The sequence below is a fragment of the Aspergillus udagawae genome, assembly GCF_001078395.1.
Source record: "Aspergillus udagawae IFM 46973 DNA, scaffold_2, whole genome shotgun sequence".
NCBI classification, from domain to species: Eukaryota; Fungi; Ascomycota; class Eurotiomycetes; order Eurotiales; family Aspergillaceae; genus Aspergillus; species Aspergillus udagawae.
Genome location: NW_025091265.1, coordinates 3,100,834 through 3,119,890, shown reverse-complemented (window position 1 = coordinate 3,119,890; position 19,057 = coordinate 3,100,834). Strand labels below are relative to the sequence as shown.

Sequence of the window (19,057 nt, the reverse complement as noted above, 5' to 3'; positions counted from 1 at the left end):
CCCGACCACTCACAATCCATGGCCATTAGTCTGTGCTTGGGTGGGACCTGAAATCTCATGGTCGCGCCACCCCCGAGTCAGTCCTAGTAGGTTGGCAGGCAGGCATGTATGTACAATCAACTAACATGCTCTGTGTTAGTAGTTGATATTCTACTCACCGATACTCTATGTTTCACAGTGTCTCTTAGTTCCAGACCCCCTACTGATGGTTCTGAGGTTTGAAGGACTTCATGGGATTGACATGCCTTCTTGACTAAGCACATAGACCACTCCGTACCTTTGACTCTACTGTATACTGTGCTTCGCACTAGCGTCTAAGACTATGACGTAATTTCTACTCGCCGATTTTCTCGGTCGCACCACCCGCTGCATTCTCTTATATCTGTCCTCAGTATTATATCTCAACCAGCGAAGGTGATCGTGTATTCTCTACCTATGCCGTATGTAATAACATGAGCCAGAAAGATCCATCTCCGACATCTTTCCATGTAAAAGAGCGGTCTGCGGGGGTTCTTTTCGAATTAGACACAGCGTACCCTGAAAGCGGTTTCTGAGTCTTCAACAAAAATTAGGCGTGGACTGCTGACAGACCAGCCTTGGACCATGACGACAATTTGTATCAAAACATATCCGAGTCAGACTGAGAGGCGATGCTCATTCAAAACTCGAAAAACTACATAGTACTTTGCAAGATTAAAGAGATAAAAGCAGGCAGAACACAGCAGAATGGCACAGGGTATCTATCTCGTATGCGTTGTTCCCCAACCATGTTCTTGAAATCACAATCAGAAGGCAAAGGAAACTGTAGCAGGAAACCTCACAGGCTAATAGCTGATATGCGAACGCACAAGTAACAATCCCGAAGAAAAATGGCAATGTTTTAAGGTGGGGAGGAAGGTGGGAAGAGGTCGTGAGAAAGATATGGCACACGAAATGGAGGAAATATCGAGATCGATAAAATCAAAATAAAATCGATGAAACAATCATATTGCGACAGGGTATCATTGCCCGGGAACTCGTTTATTATCCCCGCAATCAACGCCCCGAATAGCATCAAAAAAGGGTCAACCAGCAAACCAAGCCCACGACCACAAAGGAAAAGCAGAGACATCGCAGGACTAGATAGATATCGTTTCTTTGCCCAACGCACCAGGCGCCAAATAAGATAGGTTATTAAAACGGAATGGGATCTTGCTTATCGTCAAATGTTGAGTTAGCGTTTTTTCTTGTTTGTTTCGGCTTCGCTTCGCCGTTGAAGATGAAGAGTCTTTGAGCAGACAAATTTCTGCAACATAGCGTATCTTTGAATCCGGCCTTGGTGGCATCAGTAGCTTAATTTGACCTCCACCGCGGGATTCAGGTGTTCAGAACTGTTTGCCACTGCATTGTCGAACGCTGATGCTTCTGAAATTTCGACAACCATATCTTGGCCATCGGGCAACTCACGGACCACGTCGTCATCAACCATGATCTTGAGGCCGTTTTCCTTAACATGCAGAACTCGTACTATACGCTGTGGATCGATCTTCTGCTTCATCGAAATTTTTTCCATCAAATCACGGACGGTTCGCTCAGTTAGATAGACTGCACGATAATAATCATCACCATTTCGGTTGGTTCGTGGAAAGCGAATGTAGAAACATGCAACTAGACTAGGTCAGTACTTTGCCCTCGAAGTAAGATCTTGCACTCGACTTACTTGGCTTTTGAGGACGCTCCGCAGGTGGTCGGTAGGTGGGATCAATATCCACGGCTTCGATGTATCCCATTGGCAGATTTGAACCTCCAGAGATTCTCTGCACTTTGACCGGGTGCTTGAGAGTCATCTTGTCTCCAGAGAATTCAGAACTAGGTCGCGAATTGTCCCTCGAATTGCCCATTGATCCCTGGTAGGCAGAATCATAGAAACGTCCATGCTGCGGGAGCTGTGGGGGATGGCAGGGCGAGTTGACCGAGACATTGCTGCTGGTCGGTGACAGAGTATACGCAGAGGTATCGATACTAAGACGAGGGTCACCGGGCTTCGATGAGCCCTCCCTTTTAACCTGATCAAATGAGTCGCCAGGTAAAATCACAGGATATAGATCCGGGTCGTCTTGTTCATCGCCCCGAAGTCCGAGAATACTCACTGGCCGAGTGGAAGTGAACATGTCCTGCATCATGCCCAACTTTGCATGAAGATCATCTTCCACGGACAGTTTCTCGGCGTCTTGTGAGCTCATTGACCACGTCCTCTTGTGTTTGGAGATTTTCGCAGGGCGCTGGTCAGAACTCTTCAGAGAAATAGGGTTACCGGCTCGCTTCCGCTTGCCATAATTGCCTCCACCCATTTCGGCCTGAGCGATCTGCTGACGCAGTTTCTCAATGGTCTTCTTCACATGAGCGACGTCGTTAGACAGCTTCCGCTCGGCTCCATGGTCGCGGAAAAGCTTGACTTTGCAGTAGCACACTTCGGCTTCGCGGGAATCTGCGCTCTCTGGGGTAATCATCTCCGTTTTGGCACAAAGCCTGACGGGAATGCCTTTGACACCTTTGGAATGGCTAAAATCTGTGGATAGGAAATTGAACCTAACAGAGATGGCGCATTCAGGTACTCCAGTCGCCGGATTGGCCGTCCACGTGACACAGAATCCATCGAACGATGCACTCTCCAGTTGAATTTGCCGCTGCTTGTGGTCTTCAATGCCTCCTTGGATCGGGTCGACATATTCAACAGCCTGGAGCTTGCCGCCTCGCTGATACGCCTCACTAGAGCCACGTCCCTCCTTCCATAATTGCCAGCAAGCAGCAGGTTTTGATCTCTGCTCCTCTTCTTGAAAAGAGACGCGGATGAACGTGCGGTATCTTACAGGCTGACCCGTCATGGGCGGCGGGTTGGAGTCGACGACAGAAACTGAATAAGCTTGTCCTTTGTTTAGATAGGAAATAGGAATTTCGTTCTGATGCTTGATCATAGCGGTTGGGGCACGCAATGTGACATGATAGCGGAAGCTGAAGATGTTGGTTAGAATGTCTTCGTAACTCACAATGCCGGGACACAAAGAATAGCTTACTTCTCACTAGATCCTGGAGTATCTGAAAGGTCATGTGTTGACGAAGTGGCGAACTGGGAAGTATTTCCCTGCATATCGACGTCATTTAGAGACAATTCATCCACAGACTCATCCATTGCATCGTAACCTGAATCGCGGTGAACAAATGCGCTGGGCGCGAAAGACGCTTGTGGGGCGAATGCCTGTGGGTTATGGAAATGCGGATTGATATAGTGCTGATCATAGTGATCCAGGCCAAATGCCTGGCCACCAGCGCTTAAGGTTGGGCCGGTAATCTGCTGGGTAAGGGACATGGGTGTGATCATGCTCATGCCGGGCGTGTGTAGGTCTCCAGCTTGGCTATGGAAAACTGGCCCCAAACTCCCCGAATTCGGCGTGTAATACCCAGTCTGTTGGGTTGGGAAATTTATATATGATAGGGAGTTCGGGTCGACAAACGAAGGTGTAAATCGTAAGTCTTGTGCGGCGCGCGGTGTAGTGTCATTCACTTTGATACCATCACTCTCCATGAGCCTATTTTTTTGGGAAGTCAGACAATGCCGATCAAACGATGCGCGGGCACCGGCGAGCGATGAACGAATATAGATATTTAAGAGATTACATACCTAGATGGAGTGATAGGCTGATTGCCTGCCACTTGCCCCAAACCGGGAGCATTGCGTTGCGAGCCTAAAGGTACTACCTCAGAGAAAGTTTTCTGGAATCGTTGAATGAACTCTTCGTCTGGCTTCTGGGAATTTTTTCTATCTGTGGGTGAGCATACATCCTAGGAGACGGCCATAAACTACACATAAATAGCGAGTTCGACATACCTATTGCTGAACATTGTGGGTAAACCCAGATACCTGGGAGTTAAAGATTCAAGCGGAATTGGCAGTTGACAGGTCTAGGAACGATGAACGACGAAGCGCCACTAGAGTCAACATTCGGATCCCGCAGGGTCGCTATCACTGGGAGGAAATTGTGGCAGTTGTGGTTTGAAATCTCATGGAAACACTCTCGTTCAAAGCTTTTGCACCGTACTATGATAATTTCGAATGGTTATCACCGATAGTCTTATCGTGATCCCGAAAGTGGTTACTTGGAACCAAGTCGCTATGAGTTTTACTATGAGAGAATCTTTTATCAAAGGTTCTGCGGAAAGATCTGAAGATTCGGGGGTTGCGGAAATGTGGGATTGCGGGAGTTGGTTGTAGATGAAGCGTTTATGAAGCGTTTCTTTCTCAGCGGAGACGGTAGTGACTGGGAGGATATGACAACACGGACACAGGAAGGATTTATACGATATCGCTCTCGAGAAGGTGGAAGAGAGAGAATGAGAGAAGAGGCTAGATGATGATGTAGGTCGAACGAACAAAAGTCGCGTCAATGGTGGAGAGGTCCGTGAAGGCGCGATATGATTAACGAGGGGCGAAAAGTCGATGGTTGATAATGGGGTGTGGATTGGGAGATGCGCAGAGGATCTAAATCGCAGGAACAGAAGCCCCCAATGACAGTGGAATATGAAATGGATGGGCGGTAGGCTGTGTGGACGGACAGCGAGTGATTGATGACTTAACTTAAAAGTACAGCTGCTCAGAACCACAGGTACCTGGGGTGGAGGCTTGAGAAAAGGATTCTGCCCGGGAGAATTGGAGAAGAAGAATGGGATTAATTTAGGAAACAGAGCAGACCAAAAGGGGCCACATGGGCAACGTGGTGATGTCAAAAGAACAGTTGATGGGGAAATGAACTAAGTGGACAGTGAAAGCCTCATCTGGAGGAAACGCTTCTGGAGCCAAATTTCCCTTTATGCTTCCTCCGGCTTCATCTTTCATCCTTCCTCAGAAAATGCGTATTTAACTAAGAAGCAATGAAAAAAGAGTTTGACCGCCGCCACCACTTTTTTGGGACGGAGTCAAATGGACATGGCCCAAGGATCGGTGGGGGAGACAGAAGGAGGGGTGGAGACCTGGTAATTTGTAAAAATGATCTTCAGTTGAGAAGTTGCTTCCATACATCCCGGTATTACTAGTATTTCAAATGTATGCTAAATACAGTACTGAGAATACATTATACTCTACGACAGGGCCTGGTATGCACTACTCTGTACAAGCATGTCGACAGCAAAAAAATTACTCAGAAGATCAAGTCAAACAAAAAAATCACCTTTGAACCAACCATATATGACATCATCTCCTAACCACCAACTACCCTATCGGAGTATAACTATTAATGTGTGGGGACATCTCAATTAGCTAGATCCATGTCCTAAAGTCCGTCCTCAATCACACTTTTGGAGACTGTAGTATCAGTCCGATATTGACCTTCCGAGAGCCGCGTAAAGGGAAAGGAAAATACTGGAAGTGTCCTGCACACAAGTGAGGGTCTCGAAACGAGCACCATCCTAGCTCAGATCCGTCCTCGCATAATGAGCTGGTAGATTGGAACTACAGGGCGAATGTGATAAGTCTTCCAGATTCTGGTAGGTCATCGGAAGCTTCAGCAAATCATACGCCGATTAACTGAGGTTTACCCTGATGAAAACCGGAGCCCATACAACATAAATTGATGATGGTCATCTGGGGTGGTGTATTCGATTCATTGGGCACGCCGATATGTCTTCAGGAGATTGAATCAACTTGGGCGTCCCATTAATGTGAGGAATTCGCCTCGGGGGCTTGCACTAACTGCACGAGCCAGAATGCGACACCCTCAGGAAAAGTAAAACAGAGATGAACAACCTTATCTTGTCATGGCGGTGGGAAAACCACTGCCATGTCACCTAAGTATCAAAGTACACAAAGAGCAATGTAGACAGGAACTGCTCGACGACAACCATTTGCACCAGCAGGGCTGATAGGCACCTGCAATCTGTCGGTTCTCCTAAACAGCATTCGGCTAACTAGACCAACCCGTCGAAGTAAGCTTCAGTGTCGCTGGTGCAGCGGTGTGCAGCGGTGCTACACATGTACCTCGATGATGGAATTAGATATACTAGATATCATAAAGTGTTTGTACCCTCGACCTGCCAACTCGCAGACAAATCTTTCTCCTAGCCATTTTCAAAGCTCTGCAACACCCTGTGACATACCCATGGCAACGCTTGAAGCGAGATACTGACAGCTACGTATGTATTTGATAGAGGCTGTCATTGTATTGTATGGAGGAACAGACTTGAATGCCTGAGGCACGTCGCATGACCGTTGTCGTCCCGTTTCCCGTCCCGGGCAAAGTACCCACCAATGACAACTCTCCCTTACGACAGGCGCAAGCCCGCCAATAAGATGTGTTACACAAGCACCTCCTGTCCCATCCCCATGGTGAATCCATGAATCGTCTATCTGCTCATCCATTCTTTTTACTCTGGATTTTTTTTTTCCCATTGTTCTTTCTTCATCACAGACACTCGAGTCATTCCGGGATTCGGATGATGCGCTTACAAAATAATTACTTGGTGATCCACAATATTCTATTCCATATAAGGACATGTGACGAAATTGCATATTGCTGGGGAGCTGTTGTATCGAATATCAGATTAGAGTCCCCAGTACGGAGTAGCTATTCTGCAAGTGTTTCTTTGCTAACCAGACGGAGTCTGGAACATGTAGATACCGATAAGTGCTTCATTAAGCGTTGTCGTTTAGTGGCTCTAAACGTTTCAAAAATGGTCTTGTCAAGTTGTCATGGTCCAGGTCGGACACTTCACCTTATCTAGCGTTACTGATCGGCAAGCCGGACATATTTGCTGATTGGCTTAATTCGGGAACGTAGTGAACAAAGAGCAAACGAGGGATGGATCATCAGGTGAGAAAAGGAAATATCCTACGTTATTACCCGCATTGGGCAAGAAAAATCTAATACTAGGTACTCCGTACTGCCCTAGCCCAGTACCGTAGAAATATTTCATGGCTTGCATAAGATTCGTGGTCCTAGTGGTTGTGGTTGCCTTGACGAGCGGCCAAACCCCGCGCGATAGCGGGGATTCGTGGGCGCTCATCCCTGGTTTGATATTTAATCTCGACCAGGAAAGCTAAGGTGTAAGGTATCTTGACACCATTGTCAGTGTAAAATTACGAGCCGCCGACTGACGGGGTCAGGCTCTTCTATCTCCTGATTTACATATGGCAACGAGTTATGTACATTGTAGATCAGCCCTATGGGCCCAGTAATACATCATTGCTGAACTTGGATGCATAAACGGCGAATGTAATAACCATCCCCATGGTGATTTCTCGGAACTATATGACAACTTTGATAGAACAAACTTTCTATACTTTCTATCTGGAAAGAACTTCCAAAGTTTGATACTCGAATCTAAGATGCAAGGGACACATGATTATCCCCATGCAAGATGAGGTACTATCTACGCCACAATACATGATTATCCACTGCTGTACAACCCCAATGTGTTACATATAAAGACAGTATGAAGGCCGTGCAAAAAGATCATTTAACCCTTGTGCCATCCATTTCTACATAAGCAGTACAGTTTCATCAAGTAGGACCAGAAATTGTCCCTGGTGCTGGCATTATAATCACTATTCAATTGAGATGCTTTTGTCTGATATGAGTATCATTGTCCGTCATCGACCTTATTTCGCCATCTGATATCAGTTGCACTCGCCCATTCTCCGACAACCTGAATATTTTCTTGTGTACGAATGCAGAGTCTCTCGCTTGTCACTAACAATGGGGTTTTACTCTTCTAGCCTCTAGTTCTACAGTTCAGTACCCTTGCCCCAAGGCATTGGTACTTGGGGCACATATACGGTAGCGTACGAGATCTGAATTATAGCTGGAATCTCATCAATCTCATTAAGTAGCCTTTTGAGGAATAATGTTCAGCCATGGCTCGATGTATATGGGCATAATGGCCATTGGTTGATGAAGAAGTGTAATCAATTAAGTCCTAGGTTGTACATAGAATACAGAGTCCTTGTATTCCGTACAGAGCCATTGTACGTTGTACCTAATAATACTACAGGTAGATTAAGTGGAGATAAACGCTAGCCTCGATCGGAAGCTGGACAGCATCAAGCGTGCGAATTACAGTCAATTCAATACTTTTCCGTGACCAGCTGTGGTTCAGTGCGTTACCATATTAGGAAGTTATCTACTAGCTACAAGCCAACAACCTACGGGCGCTCCTTGTACGTTCTAGGCTCCACTAATATCGAATGTGTACGTACGCAAAAATACTCCGTATGAGTACTCCGTAGTATATTTGGACTCATGGCTGGCTGCTGACAAGTTCATTTTAACATTCAACAACGGCATGGTCGCCACAGCGGCCATGGCGCCGTTATCATAAGCCACATTCACGCCTTCTGGCCTTATTCGGGATTTGCATTTGCTCCACACCAACCATCCACCTACCTAAGGTAGGGTAGTCTTCACTCTGCACAAGCCCGCGGCACATTCATAACGGAGGCCCAAGCGCCCTCCCTTCGAGCTCGATGTCCTGAACTCAAAGGATTTCCGTTCTTGCATTATTGCCATTTTCACTGGATCCTACGGAGTAGCCCTAGTCACATACTTAATTTGCTCTGCCCCAGCGCTGTCCTTCGGTCAGATGCCGGACAGCAACTGCATGCTTGAACCTGGTACATGGTATGTAGCACCTTGGGTACCTCATCTACTCTGATCGGGATTACGAACTTGCATCCATAATCCATTACAACTGCATACTGCATACTGCATAGACCATAGCCTACGACGACTTCAAATGGAAACATCAAAACAGAAAAAAAGCATGATGTCATCTCCGCTTCAAGCCACTGATGGCCTCCCCCAAAAGTCTACACTACATCCTACTAACCTAGCTATTCAATCATGATCGATCAGTTCTGGTCAAGTCTCTAGCTGTCAGTGGTGGGTTCTTTACCCAGCAGGGTCTCCATGCAATGGCACTCTAGCGCAAACCCCATCTGCGCTGCGCTTAGGCCATCAAATCATATTTCGGGACCCGGATGACGGGTCTAGATAGAAATCCGGCCCCATGAGTCTGCTCTTCTGAATATTTAGAGAGTCTAGAATATCTCCGGGATCCATCTTCCCTCGTGCTATCCTGAGACGTCGACATCAGCGATCAACAGCCAACACATTCTGCATAAACAGAATAACAGTACGCCCAAGTAGAGTAAGGTACCTGAAATAGCAGCAGGTCACCATCCACGTATTGGCTTTTCCCGCCCATGATTAGACTTTTCTCCTCACAGTCAGCCACCAAGCCACCACTCAGAAGACCAGTATGCTAAGGAGCTACCCAACCCACAATCCATACCTTTTAGGTACGCCCAAAAAGTACCTTCCTAGCTAGGTACAATTTGCCACATGCCTACGGAGAATATATTCGTAGATAGTTACACGGCGGATTTCTAATTCCGTTCCACTTTGACCATTCATTGACCCTGCTCATTGGGTAAATACTACAGAGTTAAAAGTACCTAAGGTCTCAAAGATCGCTGACCGTCTGACCCCCATCATACATTGCTCGAAGATTACTCTTCATGATAATCTCGCCCACTGCCATATGCAGTAATGTACATACCACTAGTGCGTAAGACAAGCAACTAGGCCATATCGAGGGTATGGGGTACTTCCGCGGAGTGCTGCGGCTTCTAATTCGTCCTGGTTAATGATTCCAGCTCTCTACCTACCTGACTACCTGGTAGTCTTTGTAGCGGTACTAGCTGGAGAAATATAACGAATTAAAATCGAGAGCTTTCTTGCGCTCTCAGTCTTAATCTTATGATAGGTGACCTGTGGCTTGGACCTGTAGAGGTGATATTCTTTCGCTGAAGTACTGTACGAGTCAATCAAGCTAGATAGGCATCAAATATATATAAGCGGAATGTCAGTCTCGATGATAGAAAGATTTTTCCGAAGGTCGGGGGCTTCTAACAATGGAAATCGATGCTCCATCATCTGTGCCAATGGACCAAGGAATACAATTAGTCGCTACTACGAGGAATTATTATCACCTAAGTGCACTACACTCGAGAATGGCAGGGGTTGGATGATTGTTGGCTGTGTAATCATTGAAGAATAAGCCGATCAACGATCCATTATGCTCCCATATATATATATATATATTCACCTTCTATCCATCGCAATCATTCCAGGTACGGAATTGTTCATGACACCCACCGAGACTGATGATGCATCTTGTAGCGTCCGTGGCACCTTCATAGCAGAACAACCCCTCGCGCAATGATAAGTAAAATCGAAGACCGGTGACTCCTGAACGCCCTTGTGATCCGCAAACAGCAGGTATTTGAGTAATATGAACGCTGGCAAAACGCACACCAGGATTGTGGCCCAACGATCGAACATGCAATGGTATCCTAGAATATCTGTCCGCGAACCTCGAACATGTGTCGCCGATGTAAATTTTGGCCGATGAACAACAAAAGAGAAAGAAGAAAATCATTTTCGGAAGTAGAGAACGAGAGTACAACTGCGAACACGTCCGCTGAGAGTGATTGTCAAAGCCGAAGAACTGTTGCGAAAATTGAAGTCGCAAATTGTTGGTCCGGGGTATGCCTCGTAGCCTCCGAGCAAAAGAGTGGACAGAATGTTGCACAGCCCATACGGCGTGCTTTTGAGATTGAGACGACCAAGCGCTTGCAAGTCCCGCAACGAAATCGCAAAAGTAGTATGGGAAGAGGACAGTCAAGCGATGACATATTAGTGCATTATGATTAGTGAGAAGCCATCTACCCAGGATCCACAGGATCCTGAAATACCGGCAATTTTATAACCCAAAGGTGGTATCAATGTATGCCTGGGTTTCTTGTTAAATCATGATGCGGGCGTTTAAGAAATGGAAGGATGTGAACAGTGCGCACGTACCCGGAGCCTCCTCGAGCGTTGCCGAAAATTCCAGATTTCCGGCCTAAGCTTGTCAAAATCTCGATCCCATCAATCCAGGCACCAGCTCTGACGTAGAACCCGAGCAGAATCTCACCCCGTCGAGTGTCTGATGGAAAGGTCAGAGAGTGGTCGTCATATTGGAGAGCGGTTTTGCATACCAAGTACAAACTCATCCCCACCGGGCTTTCCTCCTCGCTTCCCGAAGAGCTGGCTAGTAGAGTCTTCATAGCAGAATTCTAGTCCGTCGAGGGCGAGTCCGTGATAAATCTTGATCGAGGTCAAAAGTTTGGTGGACACGAAGGCACAATCTAGCAGTAGCTGCTCCGGTTGACTACCATCCATTTGAGAGATACCGAGCTTGCCGCTCTTATACCCAGACTGGCCCTTGGGTAATTTTACCAGAGACAGTTTGGACTTCAAAGAACCGATAGAGTCAACGGTATAGCTTCCAAGCGCACCAGAGAAGATGGCCAATTTCACATTCTTCTTCTTTTCTTTCTCGTTACCGAACAATCGTTGTCGGAGTTCACTTTCCGTTACGGTTACCTGTTTCGGGAGCCCGTTACTGCTGGATTCACTGTTGAGGTACTCGATGAAGGTATGGCACACATCGTCTCCCTCAGCATAGAGCTCAATGAAGGCGATGCCAGAGGAAGCAGTGAACAGAATCTTCCCGTTTTCAACAGGCCACACCTGCACGCTGTCGTCCGAGCTTACGGGGGCATCCGAAGGCAGGCGGAAACATGGATGGAACCTGAAACGCAACGTATCGAGCCGGTGCCAGCCACATTCGTCCTGCGGCAGACACAGCTTCAGGCCCAGAGCTTTGGTTCGTGTCGAGAAGGGTTCGCGAGTTGTGAAAGACCGATTCAGACGGACATAGTCTCTGAGCATGATCCCCGATTCCTGGTGCGGACATCCGAAGAGGTGGCCAACTTCGTGGAGGTGAGCTCCAATACCGATGTTCGCTGCTTCCCAACTCGAGCCCGCCTCTCCGCAGTCGTTCGCTACAAAGTCAGTGTTGGTGCGAGTACAGTCAGAGAAAGCTTCCACCACGTCCTCAAGATAAGATGGATAACTCTGGAGACAGTGGGAGCCGAATATCGCCATCTTGATATTGTCCCCACTAGATCCCAGCGCAGCGTGGCCGGTGATCGTTTTGGATGCCTTGTCCCAGTGAGAGTCCAGAAGCAAAACCGAAACGTACTGCTTTTGCCCCTCCTGCGGTCGGAAGTAGTTCCTCACAGCTTCCTTGGCAATGTTGAACAATTCATCTTTCTTAGAGGCAGGACCATGCTGCTGAGCGATATCGAGAGCACGGAGTTCTGCTACTGTTTTGTCGGTACGGACAACATGAACCTTGGCCTCATTCCGCATCAAGCCATTGGTCGCATCACGACGGCTTAGAGTGCCTGTTTGCCATTCCTCCTCGAAGCGGAAACACCGCCGCCCAAAATTGTTACGGAACATCTGCTCAGCGGTGAACGCTTGCCATAAGTAAGCCGCTGTTCGATATTTCCGGATTGCAGCTTCAAGGTCATTCCCTTCCCGCTGCTGCCTTTCTGGTACCGCATCGAAAGTCCCATCCGAATCCTTGCCAAGCAGAATCACCAATTGTAAGGGAGGAGCATTGACCAATGGCAGATAGTTTATGCTGATCCATGAGGAATGAATGGCAGGATAAGTGCTGCCAGTTGACAGCTTCGTGGAGACAAAATCGAATCGTAACCGATTGGGACCCGGAACTAAATGCACTAGGGCTTTGAAATGAGAGGAGGTGACCGGCCAGCCGATCGAAGGAAATCCGTCTTGATGGTGGTATACCGTTACACTTCCGTCCAGCGGATGTTGCCTTGGGTCTCCAATTTGTCCATATATCAGTAGCACTTTTTGGTGTACCTGTGGGAAGGAGAGAGCTGTTAGTCCCGTTCTTTGACAAGCGGATCACAGGAATAGACATTTCCAAAGCCACCCAGGTAGTGACAACGCAAAGCACGTACCCATGCATTATCCGAGATGGAGATAATCCTCGGAGCGTAGGGAGAGGATGGACTTGGTGATCGGGCGCTATTGATTGAAATTGTACTACCAGCCTGTTGGAGCAGTCAGAACCAAAATGAACAAACGTCAAGCATCCTCCGAGTAGAGTAAACATTGCCATCATGACGTACAATCATGCTATTTCGCTGGGACGAAGGAACCGGGGCAAGACTAGGTCGCTGAGGGGGCACAGTAAGCGGGGTACTTGTGCTGTGGACATTGCTATTGACCTCGGTCAACGCCGGGAGATTGGGGGAGGACGCATTGGGTTTGATAGAGGAAGGCGGAGTGACGGAGCTGTATGAAGCTGTGTCGAGAGTCGACGAAGATTTTCCCGAAGTCATGTCGCCATTGGACTGGGACTCGTCGAGCTTGAAATCGTTGGATTTGCTTGTATGGAAACTCGCCTTGGAGCGGCGACGCAACGGTTTGAAGAACGGCATTTTGTGAGTAGCCTACCCCTGTTAAGGTAGATGGATATCCTTCTGAAAGGGGTCTGAATAACGAACGACAAGAACGAATGTCAACGGAAAACTCCCTGCAATTGGAAGGAGGCAAAGTGCCTCTTCTTTCCCTTGGTGCCTAGCACGTAGCTTAGTGGATGATGGCTTTCCTCCTTTCTGTTTCCAAGCAAACTCAAGTGTCTTACAACCCTCTCCAAGAAGGAGAAACGAGCGACCGACCCTTTCTTTTCCTCAAGGTGCGAGAAAGAGTGAAGGAGAGGAACGGAACTGGCTGCCCTGGGCCCGTCAGGGCAGCTGTCGCGGAGAGAACCGCCTTACCGAAGGTAGGTAGGTAGGGTAAGGACGATGGGTGGACGGAGGCAAAGCCGCGAGCGACCGTTTGCGGTTACGGGCTGACGACCGATTGGCAGTGGGCGATCAACCACTCCGGTATTTATGAGTTTTGGAATTGGTGATGAGCTTCTTTTAGTGCTGTGACCAGTATCGCTATGTAGTCTGTTGAAGCAAAAGAAAAAAAATAAAAATAAAAAATAGGACGATGATTTTCAGAAGGAGGGACAAGAGTTGAAAAGGGAGGGGAAAGCAGGGAAAACCTGATATTTGGGGCAAGGATGAAGACAATGGAAGAAATAGCAGAAGGAAAGAAGGATAAGCATGAGAAAAAACAAGAAACAAGAAAGATGTCTGGAGCAAGTTACTACTAGCTTGCAGTTAGGTGGTTAGTTAGACGGTGATGGTGGCAGGCTGGCAGCTACTTTTAGAAGCCCGGTAAGCCCGTTAATCTCTTAGCATCCTTAGCATCTGAAGTTAGCAGTATCAACACCTTATTAGTGGCCATTTAAGTTGCCTAGAGTGGATTGAGGGTATGGGTGATGGAGTCCTTCATCACATAGTTACCTTACCAGATACCGTGAAGAAACAGGTACCCTATCTCCTTCTATCACATCTCTATTGAGACTTTGCCATTGTTCTTATTCTATCTCAACAGTTCCAATTCTAGCAGCATATATCCAGATAAATACGAGTAGTAGTATCAATGCAAAGACAATCCTTCCGACTTTCTTGATTCTTTTACCAGTCAAACAGTTTCAACACCACCATCATCATAGCTACACCGAAGTGGGTCATTCCCACCCTGTCTCTCATCACACTGCCTGTCCGTTGTGCTTGGACAAGGGCGCGTTACGTAGGCTGGACATGCCCGCCAGCCAACGGTACAGCGTCAAATACTTCGCATAACAAGTTGAGATGCCGTCCGAGTTTCACTGACTTCCCAGGTCTCACATCCTAAGCCCATCTGACTAGAAATATAATTAAGGCCATACTGGTGCGGGATGCTTTTTTCCTAACCTTGTCTCATCTTTAATCAGTAGTAGTAGTACTAACTCACTAGTAAACATAGACTGTCCTCCTTAAGGCTTCGCTGTATAACTGTTAAACTCCGAAGCTACTCCTAAGGTGGCAGAATGTCATATACAACGACCTAGATTTAAGGTGGTATCCCTAGGAACATATCGCGGACACCACTTGTTTAGTGAATGGTGAATCCCCTCTGAGACGATAGAACGCATGAATCAAGAGGACATACCTTTAGGCACAGGCGAATTTTCCACCTCATACCTAACAACTATTCTTGATAGTGACTGGGCCTGCTTTGCGGTAACTGCAGCTTTCATGTTGACGCACCTTACTGATAAATTCTCTGAAATGGGTTTCGTCTCCCCCTCGTGTCAGCTTTTTATCCAAAGAATGATCTTCAGGAGCTTAAGGAACCTCTTGGCGATCGTGAAAGCAGACAATCTGTCAGTTTGCCTGGCATCTATGAAACCGAGCAACACTTCAGCGACCGACATTATCGACTCCATGGTCTAGGCAGTGCTCCATCATATTTTTGTCAATTCTGGGATGGTAATCTGTAGACAATTTTCGACCGGTAAACTCAATTGCTCCTGTAGATTCCTGGATCTCATAGTTCAAGCATTCCAGGGTGTGTCTGCGTCTCTGACTGTGCTGGACGCTGATGATCCCGCTTTTGAAACTGGAAGCAATGTACCCGGAATATTTCAACAACCGTCTTAGCTGACTAGGTTGGTGTTGGTGGCTTTGAGGCCCAGACCACACGCACGACGATCTGATCCTATCATTCTCCTGCTTGATGCAGGTAGTACTCGCAGACTTGCAGATTAGACTGCACAAGTGCACAAATGCAAGTATGCGGGTGAATTGGCACTTGGTCAGCCCCGTACTTCCCTGACTGCTCAAGTTCTAGATACTCCATATCTATCCACACTATGCCCCCTTCCCAGTACGAAGTTTGGGAATCAATGGATCCACTCCTGTCGTTTCAGGGCTGTGAAGGAACGAAATACCTTTTGTAGGGGCTATCTAGGTGCTGACGATACAAGCCAGGCGCAACGAAACCGAAGACAATCGGGGCACTGATGAAGGAATGCATCGGAGTTCTGCCCCCTCGCATATCATTAGTTATTGTCATTTGCCAGAGTGCTACCGCTGCTATGTCAGATGCTGTAGCATTCCAACTCCATATTATATGAGTATTGTTATTATTATTTGGCAACATGTCGAATGGTAGATCAAACGGGGCTTTTGGCGCAAGAAACCGAGAAAGCTGTTTGTGGAAGAATGGAGGTATCCAATTCGAGGTTTTGGCATCTGTCATTCCTCTGGCTGCGTCAAAATTTTCAATCGTCCCATTGAGAATGAAGATATAGAAACAAACTTGTAGCCTAGTAGATAGATAGTATGGTAATAGGATGTCTAACGGCATTGTTGAACCAATCTACCTATGTATATGTAGTTGTAGTGTCATAACATGGCAACGTCTAAGAGCAAGCGACCGAAAGCGTTCCACTGTGTCGGCGCAAAGGACGGAGTGTCTATCCAATTCTCAATTTTCGACAACGTAACAAAGTCAGGTCCACCAGTTCCCGGTTGCTCGTTCTGTCCTCAATTAACTCTCTATCATAGCTAACTTTCTGTCTTCGTCATGATTCTGGCCCGCCTGCTGTTGGGAATTAATCGATCTATCTAGTCACTTTTGGGCTACGTTCTATTCCTAGTTACCTCATTTGATCTCGTGCCAGGCATAAGTGAACCTCAAGTTGTTCAAAATAATAGATCAAATCCAGGTTAAATCCCTTTCTTCTCCAAAGAATAGCCTTTCCCCGGGACTCTTGTGCTGTCACCCAGCGAACCATTGTCATTCCTCCAACGGGGTTCCATTCCTGATCCTGGCCCGTCTTCCTTTATTCCCCCTCCACTGCTCAGCCGCCCTTGCTTCTTCCTCAACTCGACCTGAGCCAGACCCTTTTTGTCACTCAATTCCCTAGCATCATAACCATTCTCCCTGGCCCATGATCAAGAAAGGGCAAAGAAAAAAAAAAAATACGATCTCTGTTCTTCCTAATATAGCTTTTCTTCCTATGCGTCAGCGTCAGCAATGGCTCGCTTGCAATCGATAAACTCCGAGAAGACCATCCGCAAAATTGACATAGCCCAGGTGAGTGCCTTTTGAAGGGTCCATGAACGCCATTTCACCTAGCTTTTCTGTTTCTGTCTCTACTTCCAAGAGCTTTACATTCTGATTGGAATTGGTTTACTCCAGGTCTCCCTCAGCCTACAGGATCGTTTAGGCCTTGCCAAAGTCAAATATCAAAATGGTCGTATACCTGCCCTCGAGTCAAACCAGAGCGGTGGTCGACGATTTCCCCTTGCCAATGACAAGCCCTCCGATTCCTCGTCCGAGATATCACATAGCCGTTGCGAGACCCCTATGACCTCTCCTCCCTTACGCACTGCGACCTATTCGAAGGAACTTCCTCGTTCGTCACGGAACAGACATGCGGCGACCTTCAATTCTCGGGTGATGCAACCCATGTTGTCTGCTAGTCGGAAGAGAATAAGGTCCGATTCAATATCGGATCGTCCCTCCAAGGCTCCACGAGTCTCGTGGAAAAGTTCATACCGCTTGCCCGCGTCGTCACCAGGGTTTCATCACCATGCTGCGCATCGGCACCAACCTCTGCCGTTCGTGGCTGAGACAATCCCGGAATTTTCGTCTCCGGCCTATTACCCTCACTCAGAGGAAGAGAATGATCCAGATTTACCTGTGCATAGTTTCCAGCATGTGAGCTCGATGGTTGGCTCTTCTCCTCCTAGGACGCCACCTCCAAAGCACGCTCGCCTGGCACGCAAGGACCCAAATCTGCTGCACGAGGATGGCGCCGATCTACTTCTGTATCTTGCAAACTCGCCAACACCCGCTAGTATCGCTGGCAAAGCCCAAGCTCGCGATTTTCCACCCTCAACTCCGCCAAGCCAACATGCCGTTTTGCCTACATTGACTCCGACGCCTGGGGGCGGTGGTGTTTTCCCAAATTTCGGCACTCCAAGCCAACAGTTCAATTTTGCGGACTTTGTGAATGTCACTCCCAGTCCTGCGCAACCTGCTCGAGGCGGACGGACGCCTGGAGGACCCATGAAGACTCCTCTGGCAAACAGAGACGGCAGAAGACGACCGAACTTCGACAATCTACTGCCACCGAGCGCGGAAAGCCCAAAAAATCGGCCAAAAGAGTCAGGCCTTGCTCTTCAACTTGGAGGAGAGTTGCGACCGTAGACTTTCGTCACAAGGCCCTAACTGGCTGACACATCTTTTCTCGCTTTCTCTATTCACAGATTCTTTTAACGACCATTAATGACCATACTACATGTACATGACACGCCATATTCTGTCCTCGTTATGATGCCCCAGTTCGTCTTCTGATTGAATTCCTTCTATACATTTATGTTTGACTTGGTCTATCCTGGCGGGCTGCGACCGAACGATGACCATGACACTAAACTGTCCATACGTGCCATTTTTCCTATGTCAGATTATCTTGATTAGTTCTGTTTTCAATCTCCTCTGTGAATGCATCGCGAGGAGTGCTTATCCAAAACTCTCACACTGATCTGTCTGATATCTCCAATTATGCTAGTTGTTACCTTGCCAGATCGGTGTCCGCAAGGTAGAAAAATACGCGAAGTCTCAATGGCTCGATTTTTACAAGTCTCACTCAATTCAGTGCTGTGATTACACAGGCAGGAATATGCATTCCATGACTGATTTTGTCAATAAATCCATTCTACTGACTACAGGATTGAAATCTAAACAGAGCAATCAAGCACGTCACGTAGCGTCAATACCTTGGGATTTGTAGTAATGTACTTTAAGTGTCAAAAGAGTAGAGAGTAATCTGTCACTAGGTGTAGTGGATGCTAGTTTAAATAAATCTCCTTGTCAGCCTTGCAAGCAATAGAATCCCAAGTGGCATGAAAGATGACAAACGGAATCATGAAGAGGCCAAGGAAAAAGTCGAAATCAAGGAAAAACAGACGCGACGCGCATTGACTGGGGAAACACGCGTTCATTTCGCGCTTGCGCTAGAGCGAATATAGCTAGTATAGCGCCAAGGACCAGGCGGGCGGATTCTGGTCTAACTCATTGAGGTTAAGTTTTATTTGTTGGTTCCGTTGTGGTTGTTTCTGCCTCAGGCGTGATGTTTTGCCGTACTGACTGATGGTGCTCTGAGAATATGATTTTGCAATGCTTTATAGTGTTGTGTACCTCTCTACATAGAG

The 19,057-nt window shown here is 47.3% G+C and overlaps 3 protein-coding genes across 3 annotated transcripts; 1 reads left to right on the top strand and 2 right to left on the bottom strand.

Moving 5' to 3' along the window:
- Positions 1 to 1,324: 1,324 nt before the first annotated feature.
- On the bottom strand, positions 1,325 to 3,879 carry Aud_003411 (grainyhead-like protein; the record flags this gene model as incomplete). Its single annotated transcript, XM_043288361.1, has 5 exons — positions 1,325 to 1,647; positions 1,700 to 2,991; positions 3,054 to 3,566; positions 3,659 to 3,796; positions 3,866 to 3,879. 5 exons carry the CDS (start codon positions 3,877 to 3,879, stop codon positions 1,325 to 1,327), a joined length of 2,280 nt encoding a protein of 759 aa, XP_043144296.1.
- A 6,845-nt stretch (positions 3,880 to 10,724) lies between these two features.
- Positions 10,725 to 13,393, bottom strand: Aud_003410 (zinc metalloproteinase family protein; the record flags this gene model as incomplete). The annotated part of the gene is made up of 5 exons (XM_043288360.1): positions 10,725 to 10,821; positions 10,890 to 11,016; positions 11,069 to 12,809; positions 12,911 to 13,003; positions 13,082 to 13,393. 5 exons carry the CDS (start codon positions 13,391 to 13,393, stop codon positions 10,725 to 10,727), a joined length of 2,370 nt encoding a protein of 789 aa, XP_043144295.1.
- Positions 13,394 to 16,874: 3,481 nt separating this feature from the next.
- Aud_003409 (uncharacterized protein) lies at positions 16,875 to 18,053 on the top strand (the record flags this gene model as incomplete). The annotated part of the gene is made up of 2 exons (XM_043288359.1): positions 16,875 to 16,934; positions 17,040 to 18,053. 2 exons carry the CDS (start codon positions 16,875 to 16,877, stop codon positions 18,051 to 18,053), a joined length of 1,074 nt encoding a protein of 357 aa, XP_043144294.1.
- Between the last annotated feature and the right edge of the window lie 1,004 nt (positions 18,054 to 19,057).